The following is a 17,702-nucleotide window of genomic DNA, read 5'->3' on the forward strand; positions in this document are numbered from 1 at the left end:
TGCTGGCCTAACCTGTGTAGCGTATGCTACATTCACTCCATGAAAACTTGAATGTGAACCATTATTTATAATGAACAAAACTGGCATGTTGCACTGACAATGGAACTGTTAGCCAGCACAAGCAATGCTACAGACATTGTAGCTAGTATATCTATCAGATAGTTAACGTTGAGGTTTATAATGAAAGTATCTATAGTTAATGATAGAAGTTAATTCAGTTTGAGCCTTTACAGATTGTTAGCTTTAGCCACAGTTGTTGATTGTTAGCTTTAGCCACAGTTGTTGATTGTTAGATTTAGCCACAGTTGTTTTGTTAGCTTTAGCCACAGTTGTTGATTGTTAGCTTTAATCACAGTTGTTGATTGTTAGCTTTAATCACAGTTGTTGATTGTTAGCTTTAGCCACAATTGTTGATTGTTAGCTTTAGCCAGCTGCTCCTGTGCTGACAGGTGAGCTGAACGATTCGTCTGCTTGATGTTTTACTGAACAGGAAACTGAGGACACATTAGCATCAGTTAGCATTGGGGCTATCATGTCCTCTGTCTGCGGTTTGACCTCAGACTAAATTTAAACAGAGGGCAAAGGTCAAAGTGTCCTGAAATACTTCCCATCATGCATCTTCTCCCAGCTGACTAGCGCCGTCCTCGGGGGGTTGCTGCCTTGCTCCAGGGCATTCTGGGAAAGTCGTGGTGTTCTCATGGTTTCTTAAGTTAACTGTGACAGCAGGACGTTAATGTTCCAGCTGCAGCTGAGTGTGTGTGTGTGTGTGTGTGTGAAGATCTTTTAAAAATAAATCACAGAGATAATTTCTGACAGTTACGAATAAACAAAGTTCTAATTAAAGTATCTCTAAGTTAACTGTAGAAACGAATTAAGTTTGTTAGCTTCATATACAGTCACTCATCCTCTTTATATAGAGACAGTTATTGATTTTATATAGATACAGTGATCTACACAAACACTCGTCTGAACATTGTCTCTTTATTTTACAAATATCACAGTATTTCATGATCCAGTATAAAAGTAACAAAAATAATTTGAACAAAGTTTCACTGAACGCTGCAGTCATGTTGTTTCCTTGACGACAGATGTGATCAGTGTTGATTGATGTATTATCGGATCCTTACAAGTCCTGATTTGTCGTGAGGTCGTTGAGACGTTGATGATGAGTCATCAGGACGTGACCTCATCGTCCTTCAGAACGTTTTCACACTAATAAAATTAACTTCATAACAACAATGATTCTGCCCGTGTTCACAGACGACAGGATCTACGTTGTGTGGCTCTACGCCTCTGATCAGCTGAGTTGTCACCATGTGACTGACCTGAGATCAGCAGCTTCCTGCACCACCTCCTCCCTGCTCTCCATCTTCTCCTGTTTCTCCTTCTCCATCACCAGCAGCAGTTCCAGCTCTGGTCCCTGTCCAGGTCCAGGGGTTAGTCTAGGTCCAGGTCCAGGTTCCTCCAGGGGCAGGATGAGTGCCTCGTTCAGGACTCTGATCATCCTCTCTGTCTCCCACCGGTCGTCAACCTGCTGCAGGTCGCACACCGAGCTGAATGACCTGAGGGGTTACCACGGCAACACAGACTTGCATTAACACCACAGAAGAAGAAACAATGACACATGATATTGATCTGTATTGATCAGTTCTGACCTGCGCAGGATGTCGCTCTCTGAGTTCACAGTGGAACAAAGTTCACTGAGCCAACAGGCAAGAGTCAGAGCCAACTGGTCCAGACCCAGACCGTCCAGACCCTGAGACACCAGCTGGGTCCACCGCACCTGAGGTGAGACGGGTGAGACAGACAGGTTAGACAGACGGGTGAGACAGAGGAGACAGACAGTTGAGGACGGACAGACAGACATGTGAGACAGACAGGTGAGACCTGCAGGAAGTCCCTGAGCACTGGCGTCACACAGACGTGCAGCGGCTGCAGGCGACAGCTGCATCCTGATGGGATGACGACGACGTCGGTGAAGGACGACAGGAAGTGGTGTGTCAGGTGACCTCGGTGGACGTCCACCATGAGGACGGACTGACCATCCCACGCTGAGGTGGCCACACGGGGGCGCCACACCTGCATAGGTCCAGACAGGAGACGGTCACGTGACCACAGAGACTGAAATGTCTCGGCAACATAAAAGAATGAAACGTGTATTAAAAGGTCAAAGGTCTCGACCTGTTCCATCCAGATGTGCAGCCGCTCGTTGTCGGTGAATCCATCCGGTCTAGCCCGCAGCAGCACGTTGTCAGGGAAACCGTCAGGAAGGTGGGACGAGGTTCCTCTGAAGAACAGCAGGGGGCATAGCAGCGTCCCGTCCGACAGGGCGGATAGCATCACGTCGAACAGAGGCATGTCGTCAAGGGAACCGCACAGCTGGAAGGACGACGGGGTCAGGTGGTGGGTGGAGTCAGAGCGGACGAAGATGGAGAACTCGTCCATGCAGCCAACGCGGTGAGGAGGGAGCGCTCTGCTGCGGATCTGAACATCAAACACACTCAACTTATTATTATTATTATTATTATTATTATTATTATTAATAAAAGCTTCTGTCCATGAAACATGAGATTTTCCTGGAGTTACAGATGTTTCCTGCAGTGGTTCAATTCTCTTCACTTACCTTCAAACATCAACTGAAAAGGGAGTTGGGCCGACAGTTAGCGTACGCCTGTGACTCACCAGCGAGCGGAGTGTCTGCGTGAACGTGTGGATCTTCTCCTTGATGTCCAGCGGCAGCAGGGTTCTAGTTCCAGCGCCGGTCTGCAGAGTGGCGTCGTGTCTCAGCATGAAGTCCACGGTCCAGCTGTAGCGCTCCGTTAGCTGACTGTCCTCTCCCAGAATGCCCCTGGCCTCCTGCAGCAGAACGTCTTCGCTCACGACCAGCTGCTGCTCTCGCTGCTTCAACAACCACTCTGCCAACTTCTCCGTCCTCCAGCTCCACGTCCGGCCCCGCAGCGCTCTCTCCTGCTGCCAGATCCAGGAGCTGATGGCTGCTGCCGGCGTCTGGCAGCGCCGCGCTGCCTGAGCGAGGCCATAACAAAGCGAGGTGAGGACGGCGGCGAGCTGGAAGACGGACAGAGGAGAGTCCGGAGGCTGAGGAACAAGGGAGAGAGGAAGTTAAACAGGAAGTTATCAGAGAACGAGCAGGTCGTCAGTGACGAGAACACTTCTCACCAGCTCAGGTTGTGGGTGTGGCCCCAGGAAGGTGATGGTCATGGCGGGCGGAGAGGAGAGGGGGGAGGGAGAGGCCAGGGGTTTGACTGACAGGGGGGTGGAGGTTTCTCTGGAGGGCAGGAGGTGGATGGGGACGAACCGCCCACCTGGTGATGTCACACTGAGAGGGAGGGGATCAGATATCAGATCATTAACTGCACAGGAAGTGATGTCAGGAGCAGTGTGTGTGAGTGAGTGTGTGTTTACCTGTGACATGTGTGCGTGTGTTTACCTGTGATAGGTGTGTGTGTGTGTGTGTGTGTGTTTAACTGTGACGTGTGTGTGTGCATGTGTGTGTTTACCTCTGATAGGGGTGTGTGTGTGTTTACCTGTGACAGGTGTGAGTCTTCTGAATGCTCTGATCTGAAACGCAGATGTTTTTGTTATCAGACACTTCCTGTTTTCCATCAGATCATCACGAGTCTCTGCTGCTACCTGGTGGTTGGATCATCTCATGTCCCAGTGAAGGATGGAACTTTCTGTCTGTCTGTGTGTGTTACCTGTGTGTGTGTCTGTGTGTGCGTGGGTTACCTGTGTGTGTGTCTGTCTGCGTGTGTGTTACCTGTGTGTGTGTGTCTGTGTGTGTGTGTTACCTGTGAGTACCCTGCAGTCATGTCCAGGTCTCCCTGTCAGGTGATTGGCCATCACGTCTCCTCTGTAGGTGCAAAGTTTACATGACTCACACTCCAACCTGTCTGACAACCTGACACACACACACACACACACACACACACACACACACACACACACACACACACACACACACACACACACACACACACACACACACACACACACACACACACACACACACACACACACACACACAGTCAAGACGAGCTCATGAATCTAAATATGAATCATATATTTGTGATATCTTTGTGTATTTATATATAAACAAAAAGAGAAATTGAAAGTTAAGATATGAAATATGATTGTTGTTTTCTGACGTCTCATCTTTTGTTTCTTCCTGTTTACAGTCGTCGTCTTCGTCGTCGGGCGTTTGAACCTGAATGTCACCTGACCTGAGGTGGGCGGGGTCACTGTCTGTGACCTCTGACACAACATGACCCAACACGTTTCTGTCTCATTAAACAAATCCAACGTTATCCCTTTAATTTCTTTCTCATATTTAATGTAAACAGGAAGTGAAGTGTCATTAAACAGGAAGTGAAATGTTATTAAATGGCAGCGGCTCATTACCGTGGGTCGGACTGGAAGAGGCTTCGGTACTGAGGGTTCTTCCTGCAGGTCGCATGATTACTGTGAAAACAAAAAGACACAGACACAGACACAGACACACACACACACACCATGTCAACACTGGAACTGTTCGATTCGTTCATTGGAGCGACGTCATGTGAAAGAAGAAAAATAACACGTATGTTAAATATGAATATTATCTGGGGTTTTTGTTAAATCTGTGACCAACACGTCCCTGAAGGCATCGCGTCAATTATCATTTAAAGGGACAGTGAGCGATTTTGATCCAATACATATTTTGAGTCACGTCCTTCCTCTTTAAGGAGCAGCGGCTGCTGCAGACGTACTTGATCATGTGATTGGCGTACGCTGTGGCGCAGCAGGTGAGGAAGCGGCACAGAGAGCAGTGGACCAGAGACGGGAAGTGAGTTCGGAAGCTCCGGATCACAGACAGACACTCGACGCAGCGCTGCAGCGGGCGAGAGACACCGGCTGCCTCACTGAGAGAGAGAGAGAGAGAGAGAGAGAGAGAGTCAGAGTGGGCGGAGCCTCAGACAGAGGGTCAGGACAGTGTGTGTGTTTGTGTGTGTCAGTACCTGAGGCTGGACAGCAGGGGGCCCATACTCTCCACTGGCCTCCTGTGAGGAGCTTCCTGTGGGGGCAGAGGGGGGGCGACGTCCACCACCTGACACACAGGAAACACTTCACATCACACACACATGACCTTTAACCTTTCTATATCTCAGCTGATGGAACATGTCATGACCTCTGACCTTGCATGGAGTGACCGCTTTACCATCAGGTCCTCCGACGACCGAGTACGTCCTGACGGTGACCTGCACACACACACACACACACACACACACACACACACACACACAGTCAACTCTGAGACGAGCAGCAGCAGCACCAGCAGCAGGCCGTCGGACCACCGGTCGGTACCTTGGTTCCAGGTTTGAGTCCGGTGAGCTGAGCCGGTCTCACGTGTGTCCTGTGATGCAGCAGTTTGTGTTCCATTCGCTCTTTAACGTACAGGAAGTGAAGGCGACACTTGTCACAGCCGAACACGTGTTTCTTCTGTAAACACATGCGTGTCAGTCAGGACACGCAAAAACCAACAGGGAGGATTGTGTGCGTGTGCGTGTGTGTGTGTGTGTGGACCTGGTGGCGGGCCAGGTGCTGCTGGTAGCAGGTGTTACTGTGCAGGACCCTCAGACAGAACTGACACAGCAGGTGTTTGGTGTCAGTGTGAGCCTCCTGGAAGTGAGACCACACGTCCGAGTAGAAGGACGACCTGAAGTCACAGACCTGCAGCACGGACACAGTCACAGTCACAGACACAGACAGAGTCAGAGACACATCATAGACACAGACACAGTCACAGACACAGACACAGACAAAGTCAGAGACACAGTCACAGACACATCACAGACACAGACACAGTGTGGACGTGGAGCTGCTGAAGGTGTGATGGTGGTGTGTCGTCACCTGGCAGACGTACGGCATCTCTCCTGGTCTGTGAGTGTTCTTCATGTGCCACAGGAACAGAGGTTCACTGCCAAACTCCAGCTCACAGATCTTACACGTCACTACACACACACACACACACACACACACACACACACACACACACACACACACAGAGTAACAGTCTGTTGTTTTTCAGTGTGTTCACACAGTGTGTGTGTGTGTGTGTGTGTTACAGACCTGTGGACTCGTCCTGACTGTGAACGGTCTCCAGGTGGCGCTGCAGTTTGAGCGGAGACAGGAAGTGACGGAAGCAGTGAGGACAGGAGGAGCGAGCGTCTCCGTCTTCCTTAGACGTGTTGGACACGTGCTGCTCCATGTGACTCATCAACCTGAGGACAGGCACACACACATATCACACCTCATAGATCCTACACAAAGTGTGTGTGTGTGTGTGTGTGTGTGTGTGTGTGTGTGTGTGTGTGTGTGTGTGTGTGTCTCACTCCAGGTTGTTGCGCAGCGTCCTGGGGCAATGGATGCAGCGGAACGGTCCAGTGAACTTCCCGCCTCGCGGGTCCGGTTGGGCGGAGCTTCGTCCACGGGCCGAGCCATAGTAAAAGTCTTCCACCAGTATGACCAGTTTCCCACGAGGGGGGGCGGGATCCTGCCGGGGGCCGCTGAACACGGCGGAGTGGGCGGGGCTTGTGAACCGGTCTGACAGCTCGTCTGACAGCTCGTCGTCAGACGGCGTGCGAGGCCTCTGCAGAGAGGAGACGACGTCAGACTGAAGGACACAAACAGGAAGTGGAGTGCGTTTAGATGAAACTCACGACAGGAAGTGGAGTCCTGGTCACTTTACTGCTGCTCTTCATCTTCTGACTCTTCTTCTTCTTCTCTCTGCTCCACCTGCGTGGCTTGTTCTTCTTCCTCACTTCCTTCAGACTCTGAGCAATCACAGGGCTGCACAGCTGGAGGAGGAAGAGGAAGAGGAGGAGGAGGAGGAAGAAAGGGAGGGTTATTAGGATCAGGACACTTTTTTTATAGAAACATCAGATTTTCTAAATCTCTTGGAGCCTCATATTTTATTTGACTAGTCCCAAACTGGTCCCGGCCCCGAAACATCTGCAGGACTTACACACATGAATCCTCGGAGCTCAGTGATGAGTTTGTACTGAGACGAGCACGAAAGACAGTCGGGAAGAGAGACGGGTCCTCGCTGACCTGAGGACCCAAACACACCATGTTCATTTAATGTCTCTTCTAACTCTCACAGTAGAGATCCTGTACTGTACAGTAGGTACAGTACAGTAGATACAGTAGGTACAGTACAGTGACCCAGTGGCGTCACAGTCCAGTCAAACCTTTGTGACGCAGCCTGTGAGGAGCTGCAGGTCGTCGGCTGCTTGGAAGCTTGGTCCTCTGCAGCGAAGGGGGTGTGGTCTGTGGCGATGCAAGGGTCAGCGGGGGCGGAGTCTTCAGGCCCGGTGTGAAGTTCACATTGTAGTCGCTCAAAACCTTCTGGGCTGCTTCACCTGAGACCACACCTGGACCAGACAGACGCGGAGGTTAGAAACCATCAGCTCTTCTTCAGACCGCATCACATGACCAGGGGGCATGTACCTGTGATGATGGGGGAGGGGCTGGCCTCTAGCTCAGGTGTGATGATGATGTGGTGACGACCTGCAGGACCGAGGACCGGGACAGTGACGGGGATCTGGACTGAGGTGAAGCCGCTGGCCGAACCTCTGGGGTGAGAGCAGAGCATCAGCTCCGCACCTGCACCTGGACAAACAGGAACACACATATATATATAATATATAATTTTGCATTATCAAATATGTAACATAGAAGTTTTTAATATTGGCAAACATAATCTCTGACGATGAAATAGTCGGTGATGTGATCCTGAAGTGAACTTACCTCCAGGCTGCAGAGGAACCAGCTGACCATTCACCATGAAGCCCCGAGGACCTGGAGGCTGCACACACACACACACACACACACACACACACACACACACACACACACACACACACACACACACACACACACACACACACACACACACACACACACACACACACACACACACACACACACACACACACACACACACACACAGATGAGCGGTCTGAAAACTTGACATCTGAAAGCCTCAGGTTTGCTCTGTTACCTTCACCGTGTGGTCGACTGTGGCGCTGCAGCTGCTCTCTGGTTGGTCGGGGAGGAGGGGGGCGCTGGTCCTGACAGGTGGGGGGTCTGGCTCCTCGTCCACCATCGGACTGACAGCAGCCTCCAGACCTGCAGAGACCAGACAAGTCTGAGGTCAGGTGATCTGATCAGGACTGGGACGCTGATATGTTCTTCATTTTGACAGGTCATGAAAAAAGTTGTTGTTTGATTTTCCATTGAGTCTTCAAAGAACCCTGACCCCTGACCGTTACCCTGACCCAACTGAAGTTAAACGTGTAATGTAAATCAGACGTCTCCATCTCTAGAATATTCCAGGAGACCGTGACAATACGCGTGCTGCGTCTGATTTATACACTCTTCACTCTTTATACACTCTTCACCTTTGTCTCCCTCCGGCGGCCGAGGCCACACCTCCTGCTCCTCTTCGTCACACTCCATCAGCAGGTCGGCGCCTCCGGCTGCTGCCTGCTCCACCTCCATCGTTACAACTCCTCACCTGCAGGGGGAGACACATGAAGTAAAAGCCAGCCATTAAAAAACACAAGTACATGAATTTTAATGCACTTGGTGTTTTGTGTCACAAACTGTTGCTCAGGCTTTTATCATCTACACATGTCAAGTGTGACATTGTATTGTCATTATCAGACAACATGAAACTTATCACTTAGAAATATGAGGAAAGATAATACACAGAAACGTTTTAGATTGTATAATTTTATGGATAAACCTCTCGTCCAGCTGTTAGCTCACAGTCCAGCTGTTAGCTCACAGTTAGCACAGTCACTTCTGTCTGTTTTATGACTTTAATAAGATTCAGAGAATATGAATCTTGATGATTTTAAGTGTTTAAAAGTGTTGTACACGAGATTATCAATCTGTGCACTGAGAGAAATTTGAGATTTGAGCTGAGCAAGTAAGCTAACTTAGCGTACATGCTAATGTAAGCAGGAACAGGCTAACAGTGTTAGTATTGACTGCATTTACTGACTAACATATCTAGCCATGTGGACATGATATAAATATGACACTCACACGTTGTGAGTTATGATTCACTGTTGTGATGTTGGACCAGCCCCCCCTCTTCTGCCATGTTAGCACCCAGCTACCACAGCTAGCAGGCTAGCCCAGCAGCTAAATCTGTGACTTTAATAACTCTGCATGATATCTGCTCTAAAAGTGACGCAGGCGCGCGCTTACCTGATCCGGGGCTTTAATATGTAAAACAAAAACTTATTCCGCAAAAATTACACTTTTAAATATATTCTTTGAAAGAATAATCAGTGACTGACTGCTGTGCACAGGCAGGACCTGTTAGCTGTTAGCCGTTAGCACCGGGCACACCGTTCGTGAGCCTGCTCACCCAGGCTGAGGACGACGCTGCCTTCGTATCCCTCCGCCACGTCCGCCACCAGAGGACCGGACGTGGCGGAGGGATACATGCGTGTGGAGGCGCAACAGTCACGTTTATTTACTTTTAAACATAAAAACTATTTGAACAACACGCGTCATCTTGTGATATTTACCTGGTGCAAGTTACAAAACGTCTTCGCCTAATTTTAACGAGCAGCAGTGGTGATCGTCCCCGTGTGAGACCGAACCGAACTCCTGCGTGCTAACAGTGACTAGCATGCTAACGGACTAACATGAATAAACTCGTCGGGTCTGGACCAAGTGATCTGACTCGCACGTTAACAACAGAACGTTACGCCGAGAGAGGAAGTCCACACTCGCACCGCCCGGTGCTGCAGCCGGCACCGGCTCGGTGTCGAGGCTGTGGACTGTGAGCGCTCAAACACCGCAGCACAACCCGATGCTAACTTATGTTCACTAATGTTAGCTAACTGGCTGGTGATAGCTAAGTGGCTAATATCCGCTGTGATCATCTTATTAAAGTCCCGACGTCACTACAACATCCAGCTACGATGATGCTAATCCAGCTAACAACTACATGCTAACTGTATTACAAGTATCAGTTAGTGATCATTACACTGGTTATTGATGCTAGCTAGCTGCGTCTGGCTAGCCGTCTGTTAACATAATCATCCCCCGAGTGAAACGTAATGTAAATAAAACGAAGAAGCACAGTTGTGTTGGCGATGTGATCGATAAGTGCATTTACAAAATATGTTTTGCTAAATCAGAGCAGGTTATTAGCTCAATGCTAAGCTCCCACCCTGCTAGCTAAGATGCTAAACAACGATTCATTTCTTCTTCAAATTATTGAAATATTCCATAACAGGCGTTAGTGAAACTGTGTGTGGTTTGTTGAAAACATCTTCCGTCACTTTGAATCTTGTTTTTACCACAAAGATCTTTCTTTCTATCTCAGCTAATGTTGCTCGGCTAACACTGAACTCGTGTCAGTCACTTCCAAATATTACGTTTTATAAAGTTCTGTGACGAACCGGAAACAGACGTGACGTGGTTTTTAAATAACGATTTCAAATAAATTATGCGAAAATTATGACTGAAGCAAAAACAAAGTATTAAAGATAAAAACCTGAAGCTAGCTGACAAGCTAACATTCATCGTGATTCATACTAATGCACATTTACACAAGAGCCTGGTTTACTTCATCAAATGTTCAGTGGATCTTTGTCTGACAGATGATTATTATTAAAAGCTATTAAAAAATATTATAGCTAATTAATGACAATTCACCCTCATGTGAACAACAGAATCAGATAAATAAACTGACTCTATTACTTATGAGTCGTTATCCGGTAACATCGTTTTAACTATAGCAAAATCCATCCATCTTAATTTAAAGTCTATGATGATTCCACAAAGAAAACATGATAATAAGACGTGTTCATTCAGTTGGTACGTTCAGACACTCGTGTCCATCAGAGGACTGAACCACCGACTGTCTGATGAGTGGACGACCCACTGGACCTCCTGAGCCACAGCTCAATGTCTAAATACCATAAATACTTTATCACCAGTTGTTGAAAAATAAGCCAATCACTGGGTTTCTACAATAATATTTAATATTTTTCCAATTATCTAATTTCCTTTGAATCTATTTCCACGCAGACAATATTTCTGTTTCTACATGAATCAACTTGATCACATAAATTGAACTATTCAAAGACTGAGATATTATATATGTCATACTAATGTTTCACTACAGTTCTTCGCTCTTCTCTTTGTTTATTTGACTGTATTTACTGCGTGACTCCTCTCCACATTAATACACACTAGTCCTAACACAGATTATTTAATGAGATGCATCATTGTACATGAATCTAATGTTTATATAAAGTTGCTCCATATACACACCGTGCCCAGTTTATTAGGAACGCCCAGCTGAACCTGATCCAACAGGCCTGTGGTTGATCGTCCACCACAAAGGTTTTTATGTTTAGTCTGTGTTTAAATTGTTTCCATGATCATTCTGAAGAATATTACAGAGCAATAAGGTGAGATAAGACTTTATTAATCACAAACCATTAGAAATTCACTAGAAGATATCAGGGAAGAGGTGTAAAATATAGCATTAAAAGATATACAAAAAAGATAGAAAAGAACTATACAAACTGAAGAAAAGCTTTATATAATATATACAGAGTGTATGTCATTACTTTGTGAAGAAGAGACTAAAAAAGTTCAATGGTTTGGATAAAAATATGACTAATAACTAAATTGTTGTTGTGATGTGCAGCAAAAAAATAAGTAATACACAATAAATATGTTTATACATATACAAACATGATACATATATATGTACATGTACAGAACATTAGAGAACAGTAGAACCTACGGAAAGCAGGACGTTTTAAGGTGGTTGTTCCTAATAAACTTGACACTGAGTGTAAACTGACTCCAACTTTAAAACACTGTCAATAGTAATAATAATAATGATAATAATAATAATGATGATAATATTAGTATTATAACAACAACAATAATATGATAATAATACAAATATTACATATAAATAATATCATTATATATTTTATTTCATTGAAACTTATTACACTACGTATTGACGTGAGTGCCGTGGGTGTGACGTCATGACGTAACGAACCCGGAAACCCGCCGGTCGCTTGTTGTTTTTGTTCTGATTCGTCAGAAGCAGAAACCTCCGACTGTACTGGACCGTAGCGGACCGTAGCGGACTGTACTGGACCGTAGCGGACCGTAGCGGACTGTACTGGACCGTAGCGGACCGTAGCGGACTGTACTGGACCGTAGCGGACCGTAGCGGACTGTACTGGACCGTAGCGGACTGTACTGGACCGTAGCGGACTGTACTGGAGCGTAGAGGACTGTACTGGACTGTACTGAACCCAGCGGACCGTAGCGGACTGTACTGAACCGTAGCGGACCGTAGCGGACTGTACTGGACTGTACTGAACCGTAGCGGACCGTAGCGGACTGTACTGAACCGTAGCGGACCGTAGCGGACTGTACTGGACTGTACTGAACCGTAGCGGACCGTAGCGGACTGTACTGGACTGTACTGAACCGTAGCGGACCGGAGCGGACTGTACTGGACCGTAGCGGACCGGAGCGGACCGGAGCGGACTGTACTGGACCGTAGCGGACCGGAGCGGACTGTACTGGACTGTACTGGACCGTAGCGGACCGGAGCGGACCGGAGCTCATCTGTTGTCGGCTCGTGGTGAGTGCAGTCGCCGCCATGAACGTGACGCTCGCGGTGAAGCAGTACATCTCTAAGATGGTGGAGAGCAGCGGGCCCGGGATGAAGGTTCTGCTGATGGACCGGGAGACGGTGAGATGACGTCACAGGCGTTCCTCTCCAAGTGATCCCTGAGCGCGAGACAGGAAGTGAAGTGTGTGTGTGTGTGTGTGTGTGTGTGTGTGTGTGTGTGCGTGTGCGTGCGTGTGCGACAGACCAGCATCGTGAGCGTGGTGTACACCCAGTCAGAGATCCTGCAGAGGGAGGTCTACCTGTTCGAGCGGATCGACTCTCAGAGCAGAGACAGCATGAAGCACCTGAAGGCCATCTGCTTCCTGAGACCCACCAAGGTTCTGTTCTCCCACACTGATCCCTCTGACCCACACTGATCCCTCTGACCCACACTGACCCCTCTGACCCACACTGATCCCTCTGACCCACACTGATCCCTCTGACCCACACTGACCCCTCTGACCCACACTGATCCCTCTGACCCACACTGACCCCTCTGACCCACACTGACCCCTCTGACCCACACTGATCCCTCTGACCCACACTGATCCCTCTGACCCCCTCTGACCCACACTGACCCCTCGGACCCACACTGATCCCTCTGACCCACACTGATCCCTCTGACCCCCTCTGACCCACACTGACCCCTCGGACCCACACTGACCCCTCTGACCCACACTGATCCCTCTGACCCACACTGATCCCTCTGACCCACACCGATCCCTCTGACCCCCTCTGACCCACACTGATCCCTCTGACCCACACTGATCCCTCTGACCCCCTCTGACCCACACTGACCCCTCGGACCCACACTGATCCCTCTGACCCACACTGATCCCTCTGACCCCCTCTGACCCACACTGACCCCTCGGACCCACACTGATCCCTCTGACCCACACTGACCCCTCTGACCCACACTGACCCCTCTGACCCACACTGATCCCTCTGACCCACACTGACCCCTCTGACCCACACTGATCCCTCTGACCCCCTCTGACCCACACTGATCCCTCTGACCCACACTGACCCCTCTGACCCACACTGATCCCTCTGACCCACACTGACCCCTCTGACCCCTCTGACCCACACTGATCCCTCTGACCCACACTGACCCCTCTGACCCACACTGATCCCTCTGACCCCCTCTGACCCACACTGATCCCTCTGACCCACACTGACCCCTCTGACCCACACTGATCCCTCTGACCCACACTGACCCCTCTGACCCCCTCTGACCCACACTGATCCCTCTGACCCACACTGATCCCTCTGACCCACACTGACCCCTCTGACCCCTCTGACCCACACTGATCCCTCTGACCCACACTGACCCCTCTGACCCCTCTGACCCACACTGACCCCTCTGACCCACAACACTGACCCGGGTTCTGGTTCTGACGGCAGCTCCATCTAAAACTCAAGTGTGTTCTCTGCAGGAGAACGTGGAGCATCTGATCCAGGAGCTGAGGAGACCCAAGTACAGCGTCTACTTCATCTGTGAGTCACGTCCACATCACTTCCTCATGATCAGGTCATCGTCAACAACAACGACCCTCCAGAGATCCTGTGTCGACTGTGTGTGTGTGTGTGTGTGTGTGTGTGTGTGTGTGTTTCAGACTTCAGTAATGTGATCAGTAAGAGTGAGATCAAAGCTCTGGCTGAGGCCGACGAACAGGAAGTGGTGGCTGAAGTCCAGGTGAGTTTGTTCAGCTGCAGGACGAAGCTTATTGATCTGGTTCCCCTTAAATGTCATGACAGAGTGTGTGTGTGTTTGTGCGTCTCTGCAGGAGTTCTATGGAGACTTCATCGCAGTGAATCCTCACCTGTTCTCCCTGAACCTGCAGGGCGTCTCCAGGGTGAGAACCAGGACTCCGTCATCTACATGTGCATGTTGTCTCAGTCGACAAAGAGTTAATGTGTGTGTGTGTGTGTGTGTGTGTGTCAGGGGCGGAGCTGGGAGCCGTCCATGTTGTCTCGCTGTACTCAGGGTCTGACGTCCGTCCTCCTCGCTCTGAAGAAATGTCCCATGATCCGCTACCAGCTGTCGTCAGACATGTCCAAACGTCTGGCCGAGAGCGTCAAGGTTTCCACGGCAACAACACACACACACACACACACACAGTCTCAGGGTTTAGGATCGACGATAGATTATTGATTAATTCTTCTCTCTCACCTGCGTCAGCAAATCATCACCAAAGAGTACGAGCTGTTTGACTTCAGGAAGACGGAGGTTCCTCCTCTGCTGCTGATTCTCGACCGCAGTGACGACGCCATCACACCGCTGCTCAACCAGGTTACCAATCACAGCGCTGCACTCCACCTCACACAGTTTTTCAGGAAGTGACACGTCCGTTTGTGTCTCTGTCCAAGTTTCACTTTGTCCTGAGGTTTTACATTGTGAATGTGTGTGTGTGTGTGTGTGTGTGCGTGTTTGTCTGTGTGTGTGTTTTTGTCTGTGTGTGTTTTTGTGTGTGTGTGTGTGTGTGTGTGTGTGTGTGTGTGTATGTGTCTCTGTGTGTGTGTGTGTGTGTGTGTGTTTGTGCGTCCTGCAGTGGACGTACCAGGCGATGGTCCACGAGCTGCTGGGCCTGAACAACAACAGGATTGACCTGTCCAGAGTCCCGGGGATCAACAAAGACCTGAGGGAGGTGGTTCTGTCTGCGGAGAACGACGAGTTCTACGCCAACGTGAGTCTGACAACACCCACACATCTCAGAGTCCTGGTCCTGGTCCTGGTCCTGGTCCTGTTCCTTTTCCTGGTCATGATCCTGGTCAAAGGTCTGAGGTCTGAGGTCCGAGGTCCGAGGTCTGAGGTCTGAGTTCAGGTCCTAGTCTGAGACGATGAAGTGTGTGTGTGTGTGCGTGTGTGCGTTTGCTTGCGTGTGTGTGCGTGCTGCAGAACCTGTACCTAAACTTTGGGGAGATCGGCACCAACATTAAGAACCTGATGGAGGATTTCCAGAAGAAAAAACCTAAAGGTCAACAGAAGCTGGAGTCCATCACCGACATGAAGGTCAGAGGTCACCCCCCCCCCCCCCCCCCCCCCACACACACACACACACACACACACACACACACACACACACAAAGACAGTAAGTTAATCTACAGTCGGACTCAGTGCAAGTAAAAACACAAAGTTTCCTGTGGTGGCGACAGTCGTCGGGTATGGTTGTCAGGTCGACAGTCGTCAGGTGTGTGACTGGTCTGGTGTGTCGTCTCCAGGCGTTCGTTGATAACTACCCTCAGTTTAAGAAGATGTCGGGCACGGTGTCCAAACATGTGACGGTGGTGGGCGAGTTGTCCCGGCTGGTGTCGGAGCGTCAGCTGATGGAGGTGTCTGAGGCAGAGCAGGAGCTGGCCTGTCAGAACGACCACTCCAACGCCCAGCAGGTAACTGTTACCACGACGACCACCAGACCCCCCCGGTGACGGTGCATTGGCTCGTCGATGACGTGGTGTGTGTGTGTTTTCAGAGTGTGCGTCGTCAGCTGCAGAACCCTCGTCTGTCGGAGCTGGACGCCGTCCGCCTCGTCATGCTCTACGCCCTGAGGTACGAGCGCCACAGCAGCAGCATCCTGCCGCAGCTGATGGACGAGCTGAGCCGCAGGGGCGTGTCCGAGCGCCACCGCAGGGTAACCGACGCTCCGCTCTGATTGGACGGTTAAACCCTCCATGTAGATGCATAGTCAGCTGACTGGTTGTGACTCCTCCCCCTCTGTCAGATGGTTCAGTCTGTGGTCGATTACGGAGGAAAGAGAGTCAGAGGAAGTGACCTCATCACGCCGACTGACGCTGTCGCCATCACCAAGCAGTTCTTCAAGGGACTCAAGGTACACACGTAAACACACGCACACCTAGCGACCACTGTCACCATAGTAACCACCTTATCCTGTGTCACATTGTGTGTGTGTGTGTGTGCGTGCGTGTGCGCGCAGGGTGTGGAGAACGTGTACACTCAGCACCAGCCTCTCCTCCATGACTCTCTGGATCAGCTGATCAAAGGTCGACTCAAAGACAGTCAGTTCCCTTACCTGGGAGCGAGCAGCCTGAGAGACAGGTAACACATTCACACACACACCTGAGAGACTGAATGTTACTGTGATGTATTGATCAATTAGCCCCACCCCCACCTTGTTAACTTAAACCTGGTGTGTGTGTGTGTGTGTGTGTGTGTGTGTGCGCGTGTGTGCGTGTGTGCGTGTGTGCGTGCGTGCGTGCGTGCGTGCGTGCGTAAGGCCTCAAGACATCATCGTGTTCCTGATTGGTGGAGCCACGTATGAAGAAGCTCTGAGCGTCTACAACATGAACCGGAGTTCACCTGGAGTTCGTATCGTCCTGGGAGGAAGCAGCATCCATAACACCAAGAGGTCACACACACTCACACAAACACACACACAAACACACTCACACACATAAACACACACACACACACTCATTTACACTCACACACAAGTCACAGTCCAGCTGTCTTTACCTCTCTCTCTCTCTCTGTCAGTTTCCTGGAGGAAGTGATGTCATCGACAGGACACAGCGGTGACAGACCACAAGGGAGTGGTCGCCATGGCAGCAGACGCTGATGGATAAAAAGAAAAAACAGTTTGTTTTTAAAGGAGCAGTCCACAGATTTCTCAGATCCCTGTTTACTGATGTGTATATATATATATGTTATTGTGAGGGAGGGGAGGGAGGGGTGATGATGTCACCTCTGACATCATCATGAAGAGGAGCTGACACGATGACCTCATGAACCTGTTTCCTGTTAGGTTGTTTGTGGAATGTGGTGAATCTTTAAAAGTAAAATATCAATAAATAAGAAACTTGAGAAACAAACGTCAGAAACATCTGTTTGTTTAGAGTCACACTTCCTGGAGTTGAATGTGTATATACATATATATATATATTTACATATATATATATAAATTATATAAATCTAATCTCAATGTGTCAATGATTCAAAGACATCGT

At 49.3% G+C, this 17,702-nt stretch overlaps 1 protein-coding gene across 1 annotated transcript; it reads left to right on the forward strand.

The window, feature by feature from the left end:
* The first annotated feature begins 12,064 nt into the window (after positions 1-12,064).
* On the forward strand, positions 12,065-17,567 carry vps45 (vacuolar protein sorting 45 homolog). The gene is made up of 15 exons (XM_035620208.2): positions 12,065-12,817; positions 12,940-13,074; positions 14,173-14,233; positions 14,353-14,432; positions 14,524-14,592; positions 14,682-14,819; positions 14,919-15,029; positions 15,289-15,423; positions 15,636-15,749; positions 15,960-16,127; positions 16,211-16,369; positions 16,460-16,567; positions 16,673-16,794; positions 16,973-17,104; positions 17,233-17,567. The coding sequence occupies exons 1-15, from the start codon at positions 12,725-12,727 to the stop codon at positions 17,312-17,314; spliced, it is 1,707 nt and encodes a 568-aa protein (XP_035476101.1). The 5' UTR covers positions 12,065-12,724; the 3' UTR covers positions 17,315-17,567.
* The last annotated feature ends 135 nt before the right edge of the window (positions 17,568-17,702 follow it).

Source organism: Scophthalmus maximus, chromosome 22 (genome assembly GCF_022379125.1).
Source record: "Scophthalmus maximus strain ysfricsl-2021 chromosome 22, ASM2237912v1, whole genome shotgun sequence".
NCBI lineage: Eukaryota > Metazoa > Chordata > Actinopteri > Pleuronectiformes > Scophthalmidae > Scophthalmus > Scophthalmus maximus.

Bases quoted from the DNA above. Each gene is read 5' to 3' on its own strand.
- vps45 (XM_035620208.2), top strand. From the start codon at position 12,725: ATGAACGTGACGCTCGCGGTGAAGCAGTACATCTCTAAGATGGTGGAG. The intron at 14,820-14,918 runs GTTTCCACGGCA...CACCTGCGTCAG, and splicing joins GTCTGGCCGAGAGCGTCAAG to CAAATCATCACCAAAGAGTA. The intron at 15,424-15,635 runs GTGAGTCTGACA...TGCGTGCTGCAG, and splicing joins ACGACGAGTTCTACGCCAAC to AACCTGTACCTAAACTTTGG.